At 32.4% G+C, this 12,198-nt stretch overlaps 1 protein-coding gene across 1 annotated transcript in view; it reads right to left on the minus strand.

Annotated features, from left to right (window-relative positions):
- The window catches only part of LOC145692677 (uncharacterized), a 1,521,027-nt gene that overhangs the window by 410,613 nt on the left and 1,098,216 nt on the right, over positions 1–12,198 (minus strand). Inside the window, exons 313-316 of the mRNA XM_081768059.1 lie at positions 11,936–11,998; positions 3,848–3,937; positions 3,645–3,695; positions 2,426–2,479 (exon numbers count right to left, since the gene is read on the minus strand). Coding sequence (XP_081624185.1) covers positions 2,426–2,479; positions 3,645–3,695; positions 3,848–3,937; positions 11,936–11,998 — 258 coding nt within the window. The remainder of the gene's footprint in view (positions 1–2,425; positions 2,480–3,644; positions 3,696–3,847; positions 3,938–11,935; positions 11,999–12,198) is intronic.

A 12,198-nucleotide genomic window follows, 5' to 3' on the forward strand; every position in this document is an offset into this window, starting at 1 on the left:
GACCAGTGACATTCATGTGGATATCATAAAATACTCCGTTGCAATATCTCAGTAACATCCATGGAGATGTCGTGAAAAACTATTTTTTTTATTAAGTGTCGCATGAATCCTGGAGACGATGAAATTTTTTGGTGGATGCAAGGCATGAGTCACTTCTACTATTTCTCCTTAGGTGACAGAGCATTACTGACAAATAAGAAAAAATGTTTCGTCTTAGTAAAAAGCAGCTCCGAGGGAACACTCAATTAGGGCACATATGTGTTGTTGCTTTGGAGGGTAATTAGCAACTTGGAGATTATATTTCGAGATCAGAAAAAAGAAACTCTTCGTCTTTGATCTCTGATCAGTGTTGCCAACCTGAAGCAGTACAAAACTCCTTCAGAACATTAAAATTACCCTTTTTCAGTATAAATGTTCCACAATGCAAATATGTTTTATCAGTAATATGAATGTTCTCCTCGCGGGCCACAATAACTATGCCCTATGTAACGATGTACACGGTCTTTTGAAAGTAAATGAAAACCTGGTATTACAGAATGCACATAGGAAAATGACACCTGGAACACTAGGGTTAATGGTTATATTACATTAGACTACATTTCTTCGGCGTTTTAGTGTTACTATCTTCAGATTTTTAAATAACAGGTCTTTTTTAAATTCGTGGGAATGATATATTTAGTCTTAGGAATAGCAAATGCCATTTTTGTCTTATCAAATGATTCAATATATGAAGCTCCTATTTTTAAATTTTCCTTATAAACAAGTGTAGTCTGCAAACCTTTTTATTTACGTTTTGAATATTTTATAAAAATAAAATTCCCAGAACAAATGAATTCATAGGAAGAAAATAAATTTTCAAGGTAAAACAAAAATGAAGTTGAGTTCATCCTCGGAATAAAATTTGACTTCCTCTAAATTAAATATTGAACTTTAAGCTCTATAATCTTCCTAATTACGTCTTGGCTAACTTCTTGACTCTAATGCAAAGTTTAATTCCTCTTTCTCAACTTTATTTTTGTATTATCATAATGCGCAAACATATGTGCTTGATAATTTAAAACTTGTGGTAATTGTCTTATTTTAAAAATAAAAAACGCTGGTATTCTTAAGTAAAATCTTTGCTTCAAATACACACACACACACAAACATTATATATATATATATATATATATATATATATATATATATATATATATATATATATAAACATTTCCATAAACACATGGATTGTACATTTTTGTGTTAAGAGATATGTAATTTCTCAACATTTAAGTACCTTCAAACACTGCAAAAAGGCTAGCAAGTAATTAGTAACTGGAAGTGGTACTATTTCACTGTTGACTCCATGTTTTATTCTGTTCGTATGTAGCATGCGACAATTGCCTCAATTTTGCGATTTAAAATAACAGTTAAAATAATAAATCAATACAATAAAGTCACTAAAACTTGGCATTCCATAAGCTGATAGTCCGGATAAGTCGGCCACACCCTGGCAGAGTGAAGAAATTCCGCGCGCAGGCCCGTTCAAGGTCATTGCCAGCGTGTGTGTGTCCCAAGGTGGTTATAAAATAGAGGATCTGCCCATATCACAAAATCGTGAAGCCATACGTCAGAGCTTCGCCACACCCACTCTGCCCGCTCCACACCACTAAGATCCCGATGTTTCGAGCCAACAATCATGGCGGAAAGGAGAGTAGCCAATCAGACGTTCAGCTCAGACGATACTCGGTTGTTTCTTGGCTTCATTGAGTTCATAGGATAAAGATAAGTATGGGCAGATCCTCTATTTTATAACATCATTGGTGTGTCCCCTCTTTCCTCATTCCCTTTTCTCATGTCATACTTCCACTCCTCCGACATGTGTCTGGCGCCGGCGTGCGCTCAGTCATTCAGTCTACATTCAACCTTTGCCGGGGTTAATCGATTTCTTAACTGCATTTGCCTTTGTTTAAGGGTAATTCGGCAGTGTATTCTCTGTTGTATTCTCAAGCAACCAATACATACAAGTACAGTACTGTATTTTCTGAGGACATTCTCGTACTTATCCATTTTTAAGCCCATATATATATTTGTTTTTGATCCGTTGAGATCAAACATTTAGCTTTCTGACTATTGATATGATAGTAGATAATTCACTTAGAAATATGTTAGATATATCATTTCCTTTTGTTATTCTCCATTTATTACATTAGGAGACTAATACATATTGTTTGCTCTTCTTTGGAAAATTCTTATAACTACTCGCACCCGTCTGATTAGTTCTATTTGAAATTTATGATTTAATTGCAGTGATATTATTGGATACTAAGTTTAAAACTTACTTAATTTAGCTAACTTTCATTTCTTATAATTGTTTTACATTATGTGTGCTTCCTAAAATTCTAAAGTTCTAAATTTACTGACTTTTTGTTAGATTTAAACTTACCCAAGCTAAAGTCAGTTACATTTTGGAACCATATATTTGATTTCTCCAGAAGAGCTATTTATAGAAAAGAATATTGTTTTCAATATTTGAGTATGCATGTATTATTATTTATTGTGGTATTTACTTGTAAGCAAAATATTGACATATCTTACGCTTATATCTATACAATATTTTTATATATTGGAAATTGAACAATATGCTTACATGTTTGAATGAGATTTATACAAGAGCACAACTAAATCAAAATATTATCATGCAAGCTTTCTCTTTTCCATTTTGAGATTAAAATACTATCTTGTGTTAAAAGTGCAATAAATGATTCTAAAAATTTTAATTACGAGTATAATCTCGTAATTATGGAAAACTTATTTTGAAAAGATTTTTAGTTCATTAAACTTAAGTTAAATATTCAGTAATTTTACTAACAATTAAGAACATGTTATGAAAAATATTCCCAATAATAAAACTCATTATTTAGAAATTTTCTAGATTTTCTTAAAATGATTGTTTTTAAACATGCATTGATATATTTCAAATAAACTAATGGAACCTGCTTAAACATATTTTGTACAAAAAGTTGGACAAAATTAGAGGTGTTCAAGATGTAAATAAAATGAACAAACACATAACGTAAGTAGCTGCAGCAATTAATGATTTGATTCAATATTTAGTTTAGTACAATATTGTTCATCATTAAAACATATTAATAATAAAAAGTATTTACTATGAACAAATATAAGGACCTATTCAGTTGCAATGATATGAACAGATTTTGGGAAAGATAGCTGAAATTCTGCTCAAATGTAGAAGAGACTCTGTAAATTCAATATTCAAAAAAGTAAATTGTCCTAAAATGGATGGAACATAGTCAAAAAGCAAGAAAAATTAGCAGTCATTTTTAATGGAAAATTGATGAAAAACAGATAATTCCTCAACTTATCTCAAAAATCAAAAGAGGAAGATGACTGACATTCAGCTCAAATGTAGAACAGACTATGTTAATTCTATATTCAAAATAGGAAATTGTCCTAAAATGGATAGAACATAGACAAAAAATCATGAAACACGAACATGAAAGTGAATCAAAGATCAGTGAAAACAATGAAGTTGTCCACATATCTCAAAAACTACAATAAGGAGATGTCCTTTTCCTTTACTTACACCTCTAACAAGTGACTATATATGTCCAGAATACAACAAAATTCAATTGGTAGCTTACCTTGATTCAATAGAAATAATTGCTCCCATGCTGTCGAATTTTCCATGTGCCCTGAAAAAGTAACAATATTTTTATCTAGCTTCTGATTAATTCCCAATTTTTTAATTCAACTGAACCGGTATAATTACATATTATAATTATAATTGTAAATTCTAAAAGTAAATATACTATTTATAAAAATGGGCCTGTTAAAGATATATTACCTTGCAAGAAGATGAATAGTTGCTGTAGTAAATCGGTCATATTAAACTGTAGTTCTCCAGTCTTCAATTCTGTTGAGTTTAGTAGCTCATCTGAAAATAATTAAATCAATTTCAAATAATTCTATGGATACATTACATGTTACCAAAATATATCTCAGTATTTATTTTAAAAAGTTTAATTTTGAAAAAAATATTTTATTTAGATAAATTAGTATTTGAGAGAGTTGAATGCAATTATATGTCTTAAATCCCTATACCAGATATTGATCTATAAATATTCAAAGGAACCATATAAGATATTTCTAATGGCACGATGAAATATCGTGAAAGCAGAAAATAAGTTAATAGTCGTTCTATTTTCCTACTACGAAGTTACGAATTAATATTTTTATTACACTATACTTTTTTATCACATTTGTTCCAATAACTATATTATTTAATACTATTAACTATCTTATTGCATAAATTTTAAATGTGATTTGTTCTATTTTAGTATTTTTCTTAATCTGTATTCGTCATGAGATTCTTAAATTATATTTTACAAAAGTATACCAACATAAGGTTATTTCAAGTTAATGGTAATAAAATGGCATCAGTATCAGAGTAAGAAAAGCATCAACATAATCAGTGTTTGTGCTTGAAGTACAAGCCGTGTTTGTTGGCTATCGTCCTGGATTACAGCTTTCACCGAACAAGGTTGCATTAAAGTGATCAAGTCTCTTTCATTTCTCTTGGTAAGCTTTGCATAAACTCTCAAGTATAGTTGGTTGTTGACTGTATAACTCTTGGTCCAACAACATGAACCTACTAAAAGTGATGGAGGATTTATCATGGCAATAGGGGGCCGCGGTGGCTCAGTGGTAGAGCGTTCACCTCTGGTGCTAGGGGTCTCGGGTTCAAACCCTGCTCCCGCCAAGTGAACTTTGTGGTGGACAAACACCGTGTGCGTGGGTTTTCTCGGGGTTCTCCCGTTTCCTCCCACTTTCTTCATTCCACCATTTCATTCATTACTCATTATCACCGTCTCCTTTAGCCTAGCCGGCATAACCGTGGGACGTAAAACTCAAAATTTCATTTCATTTCCTTATCATGGCAATAAACCGCAATGCCTCTAAACGAAATTGCATGGATTCCTTTATCTAGGAATGCGGGATGTGTTTCTGCCATGTAGAGGTGGAATCTGATGGCAGTATAATAGGCTAAAATGGCTCATATTGTAATAGAATGCATTGGTTTTAGCTTTTCGTCCACTCTGCTTGAAATGGATCGCCATTATAGCAATAATCATTAACGACTATGAAGACGCGTAGATAGCTTTCTTTACATTTTCGTACTTAGCCTGAACGATCTCTAGAATCATAGAAGTGATAGAAAATGGCTCTCTTTTTATCACTTTCCGATTGATAGGACAATGCGTTATCCAGAATCAATGTAAGCTTTCACCTGTGCCCTGAGAGCTATCAATTGTGTCTATTTCTCTCTATGATATGTAAGGGACGGAACATATGAATTCGTGTCTTATATTTTGTTTAACATATGGAAACCTTACGCAATTATGCTTTTTATAGTTGAGGGAAAATGTTGTACCGCCCTTTATATTAATCTTTGAGACGGTTGTTTCTTACGTCCCAACAAGCAATGTACTTTATGCACCATATCGTGGGTATTTCAGAGACAAATACATTTATGAAGCATAGCATTGGAAGGTTCAGAAAGAGCAAGTGTCCGTCTCATTGCGATTCAATAAACCAGTGATCTCTTACGCACACGGAACTCTTCTGTCATACGTTGTTTAATTATTACCTATAACTGTAACTAATGACTGTATGAGTACAAACTGTAATGAGTTAAAGGAAATAATTGTAAAAAAAGGTTTGCCATTTTACTTGATACGTCGTTCAAACTAGTAGTTCCAAGGGTGGACATTAGTTATTCGAACTGAAAGATTAAAGAATGGCTAATGCCACGTTGGGACTAGTCATCAAACCGGTAAAATCCTGCATTTGGGAGTTTATTAAATAATTAAAATTTAGGAAAAAAAAGTATTCAAATTGAAGAAAGTGTTTCTTATTGTGGTAAATCACCGATGTTAATGAATAATTAGAAAATGTTTAATGTGTGGGTCAAAGCTAGTTGTAAAAAGTGATTAGAAGCCAAGTATATTGAGTTAAATGCGGTATGTTAAATGCGGTCGTATTATGTATATTCGTTGTGTTCATCTTTTTAGAGTGGTTTATACTGTTACTTTGCTCAGCAAATTTACAATTTGGAATTACCTTGAAAATATAATATATACAAGTTTTCAAATAGTACGTTTGTCCTTATACATATTATCATTATCTTGAATTGGATATTCCCAGAAAAATATCAAATTACAGTTTAATCCAAGAAAGCCCATGCTAATTTTACCCTTACAAGGCCCAGGGGGTGCCTCTGAGGCTCCCTGCTGTATAGACAAACTACCTGAACTCACCAGAACCATTTGTATTTTCCATCATTATAGGAAAGGCTAGTCACTACTTTGGTATGAAATCATTTGTCAATGGAAATAAACAATGAACAGTATCAAATAATTTGAAAACTATATACTTCAATAGGAGCCTCAGAGCCACCCTTTGGGCCTTTACGTTAGTATAAAAAATAACGCTATTTTTTCTGAGATAAAGTAAATAAAAATGCTTAGGAACCGCAATCAGAGGGTGTATTCCAAAGAGATAGGAGAATTCGAGAGCGGAAGACACGCGACGAAAGATCTATTAAGAATAATTGCATTAAAAGTGGACCAGGGTGTCTCTGAGACACCCCCTGGGCTTTCTCGGATTAATATAATAGATTCTTGTTGACTGAATTCTCTTACACGTGGATTGAATTGTTGAAAATAAATCATAGAAGTTGTAAAATATAATATAATATATATATGATTACAGTCTATTATTGGGAATTATGCAATTATTATTCCGGGAGTACTTCGATCTTTAATGTTATTAAATATGGGGATGTGCTTTGTAGTTACGCCCTACCAGATGACGACGGATTAGGTATTTTGAAATACAAAACGTAGCTCTCCTACGATGCTGTAATTTTCTGAGCCATATTACCACACACACAGATACAAACTGGCAAAAAAAAAAAAAAAAAAAAACTACCAACTAGGGAAAAAAGTTATCGATTTTCGTCTTTAAACTTACCGTATATTACAAAAAATTGTCCTATATGCCTATCCCTTATACATGTGATAATTGTAGAAAAAGTATAATATTACTATATATATTACCTACTATGAACAACAACAATATTTGCACTCCCTAGTAACCGTAATTGAATTTAAAGAAATGATGGAGGGTTGCCATTTGCCAATTCTCAAATCGTTACTGATTTATTATAGGGCGAATAACGGTTAAAAACCTCAGTGTATGTGTGTATATATGTTTTATAATTATTTAATGCACATGCACAATTTGTTTGCACATTCAAAAGCTGGCAAAAAGTGTGCGTTCTAAAATTATCGTACATTCACCTACTATCGCAAGGGCATTATCGTGTATTGCATTAAGTCTTAAATTACCCTATATCGCGATTAATTATCGTCTGGTTGGCAAGTTTGCAGTAAACATACAATACTTTCGAGACATATGTCATAATAAATTGAGCCTGTTAACATGTTCTGTTTCCTAGCAATGAAATTCTTACCGTAAACCTAAAATGAGTACCTATGTGCTTTTATTTTCCGTTTAATGTAAGGAATGGATGTGAATCTTAATTCGATGTTTATCGTGTTGTTACGTAGTTAAGTTTTGTATGCTAAAATATAAAGAAATAATTATGCAAGTAATATATCATGGACTAGCAGGAATTCTCTTGACCACTATCGTAAATGTATTATCATTTAAAGTTTCAAGGAGAATATGATAGTATACAATACATAACATTTACACACACACACACACCACACACACACACACACACACATATATATATATATATATATATATATATATATATATATATATATATATATATATATATATATATATATATATATATAGTGTTTCAAAACAACACCGACAACGTTTGGGACGTGATTCCTGACACCAAAATAAGACAAAAAATATAGTTCAACCAGGGTGCCCAAATGATTCCTTTCGGAGTTACAGGCTGCCGAAAACATGAAAAAATGAACTTTAAAGGTCCATAGCTCAAAAGCTGAGACCTACCGTAGTCGGGCCAAGACTTCACTTAGGAACTAGTATATGCCATATCCAAATAATAAACGTTTCAGAATCCTGTGGTACTTTTGCAACAATTATTATAGAGGTAGTTGTTGAGTAGCATTTTTTTTGGATAGGACACATATTAGTTCCTAAGTGAAGTCTTGACCCGACTACGGTAGATCTCATAGCTTTGGAGCTATGGATCTTTAAAGTTCACTTTTTTCATGTTTTCGGCAGCCTATAACTCCGAAAGAAAGCATTTGTGCACCTACCTAGGTTGGTCTATACTTTTTGTCTTATCTTGGTTTCAAGAAACACCTCCCAAACCTTGTCGGTGTTGTTATGAAACACCTGATATATATATTACGGTCCCAGTTCGATTAAAACTGCTTTAATAATCATCAAAACTTATCACGATATTTATTTCAATAAATTAAACTATTTTTGTTACTTTTAAACTTTGTATTTCCTTAATACTTATTATTTATTTCCCAGAAATTAAAAATATACTTCAATCACTTGTGGCTTCCTTACTTATTATATCTTTAACCGCAGAAATAAGACAACTTTATACAAGTCTGGTCATACGATTTGTTATCATAAGGTACCGAACTATTGCCCTTGTTGTCCTATATCTAAATATACAAAAATGTTATCATTGCAAGATAAGGAAGATCAAATTAATTTCTTAATTACATATATAAATATGTAATGCAATACGTTTAATCAAATTGTAGTCATCTCTTGCTTCAGCTAATGAAAAAGTGTTAATAGCGGTTTGATATTGCCGATTGTCCGTAATTTCCGTCACTAAGTCTGTAGCAGCTAATAATAAGGTTTTTCAATTATTATATAATTTGTTAATATTAATCATTCTGTTGCTTAAATTCCAAAAAAGAACTTTGCCCTATTTTAGTCCTTTTTGCTAAACTGGTTCATTCATAAAATTCTTAAGTTATATTTTGCAACTATATTCATACAGAAAGTTACTTTAGGCTAATAGTACATTTGGGAAGAATGGGGATTAATACTCTGTTTTAATCAAACTCACTTTCTAACCTGTATATAGGAAATATGTATTACAATGCAGTCAATGGAATATTTTTAGTTTAAAATTACAACGTTCAAACTGAATCAACTTTTAAGACTGTGCCTGTTCCTTCCTATAACCGTTAATTAGATATTCATTAACTAGCGTACGTGCCTTTGGTATGTTATACTTGGATTTGATTTTGGGGGAGAGCTTATGTAGTTCAGAATCCGTCGTTAAGTTGTAGGTACACGTTTCATATAGTCGTACTGCTTAAAGAGACGTTAATCTAATAACCAAATCAAATCAATGGATATCCATAAATCAAAGCGTCGAGTCTGGCTAAATGCGTGGAGAGTTTTATTTGTCTGTTTAAGATAATACCTCAGACTACCAAATAATTTAAGCCACAAGATTAGAGTTTGTATTGATATCATCATATACAAAGTTTTGGGTTCTTATGCAACCAGCTTTACCTCTTTATTAGCACTATATCTGGGAAATGTTGTAACTATTGGTTCCACTGGTCACCTCTACATGACTTAGACGTCACTCAGTGTGAAATATTAGAAGCGGATGTATCACATATAGTGAAACCGTTTATATCGGAACCATACGATGAGTACAAATGAGCTATGCCTACATGGCAACAAATTGATAACCATTTCAAGGTTGTGTAATAATGGAAAGAGTTTGAAGTATCATTATCTTTGAAAGGAGGGTGAAATATTACCACATATACAGAAAATATTGAAAAGTACCACTCGCGATGATATCAAAAGTATAAGGCTGTTAATCTTTTTTACGTCGAGTGTCTATGTTATATAACGCATTTGCTTCAGGTGAATGTTGAATTTTAATTATTTATAAAAGTTGTTAGTTCATGCAAATTAATGAAAACTTTAATATAGAAACAGTAATTATAAAGTACCAGAAACAGAAGTGAATTAATTATATAGACAAACTGGTATAAATAAGGGTAGGCTTGTTTGTTGTGATAGAACTTGTTAAATGAATAACTAGAAATTTCGAGTTCTATTTTACATTTAGAAAAAAAAACATATTATTTAATTGATAAATTGTTTGTATTTAAGGACTTTTAAAATTCCACCAGTTCACTTTTGGTTGGTTTATAAAAGTTACCAAAATATTTTTCTCATTTATCCATTTCGTTGATTAAAGTCACACTAAATACTCTTATAGTCATATAGAACTTTAAGTGGGTAAGAATTTAATTTACCTTAAAATACTGTTTGCCCTGTTTAGAGCTTTATTAATTATATGATATTTGATATTAACTTGTTCGTCAATAATTACAGTTATATCTGTGATGTGTGTCCTAGGTGAAAGAATAGCTAGCGGCCAGCGACGGAGTTCGAATCAAAGCAAGAGCACGTCATAAGCATAAATATTATAGAATAACTCTATTTATTAAGATTACCCAAATCAGCCTTATAATATTACAGTGTTAGTACTTCTGTACGTCATCAGTGTGCTCGTTACTCCACACAAATACTCTTAGATGGAAGTGTTTTTTTTAAATTCTCTTTCCGTAGTAGGTAGCTAGGGTAATATTTCGGTCAAGTTTGTTAATGGGGTCAATTCATTAACATATTAACGAGTAACAATGACTAATTTTATCCATTAGTTCTTGTAATAACTCTTAAACGAAAGTGAAGTTTTAAGTTCTGTTTTTACAGTAGGTAACTAGAGCCATTATCATGGAATACTTTGTTAATGGAGTCAATACTTTAACATATATTCATGGGTAATGATGACCTAAACGGCAGCTATTCACATTCAATTTTTTAGTATTGAAACAAAGCTAGTAGAAGTTACAGACCTCGTCGTTAAATGGTAGCAAACTCCTACACTGTTGACATCTACCGGAAGAAATTGAGATTTATAGTGCGTGATTTTTTTTACTGTATACTCATCATTATCGTAGGTATTCTGCCATTATTGGCAGGTCACTTACCGCAACTGAGAAGCTTCCATACTTCACAATCTTCTGCTAACCTTTTCGTCTTCACGTACCATTTATCTGTTTTCATATCGCCCATTACTTATAGCCTCCTTCGTCCCTCTCTCTCTCTTTTCTGCTACCATAACCTCTAGCACATCCTCATGATACAGTTCTTTCTTAGCCAATGTCTTAAACAGTTTCTTTCTCTCTTCTTAATAATATTGGAAATGGTTCTTTCTCCTCCACCAATTCTAACATCCTCTGATTCGTTTTCCGCTCGATCCAGCTAATTCTCTCCACTTTTCTCCACATCCAGAAGAAGTGGTTTTTCATAATCCAATTTCCTGACCCATACAGAACAGTACTCTACACGAAGCATTTAATGAGTCTTTTTTTTCAATTCTTTATTCAAGGTCTCACAGGATAAATTTTTCCTCCTCCTAAAGCCTTCTTTTCACATTCCTATCCTCGCTCTTATTTCAAGTTCACATTTCACATCATCATTAATAATACTACCCAGTTGTCGAGAACTAGTCACCTGTTCTATTTTCTCCCCTCCTACTTCTCCCCTCATACTTGACGCCGACCCCTCCGTTCCAATCACCATGGCTCTTGTCTTTCTAACGTTTATTTTCATCCCACGTTCTTCACAGCCTTTCCTCAAGTTTTCTAACACCTTACTGTGTACTAGAGTTTATTTATTTATATATTTCTTCTTAATTTCAAGATGTCAAATCATAAAATAATCTAATATTTCTAAGATTTTGGTTATGGCATCATGTATTTTGATTTCTCAAATGGTGGAATAACATGATACATTAACAATAACATAATACAAACATACTGATAAGTACTAGCAACAAAAGGGAACTAATAATTACCAACACCTGGAGCTAAAGGTTGCCCAGTGACTGCTGAAGTCTCCGGCGTAATTGGTTGTTCCCCTAAAAAATGTTGAAGTTCTTAATTATCTATTTTCCTTATTAAAAGTATAGTAGAAATGAATATTTGCGTTATGACATTTATATCTTTTTGTTTATCCCATAGTCATTTCTTTTAATGAAAGTGAATGACCAGGGATCAATTGGTAGAATGACAGTTGGAGACAAAGGAGAAACCCATGGATACGATCTGGGCCATCAGA

This window comes from Thermobia domestica, chromosome 8 (assembly GCF_964235325.1).
Source record: "Thermobia domestica chromosome 8, izTheDome1.hap1.1, whole genome shotgun sequence".
In the NCBI taxonomy this organism is placed as follows: domain Eukaryota; kingdom Metazoa; phylum Arthropoda; class Insecta; order Zygentoma; family Lepismatidae; genus Thermobia; species Thermobia domestica.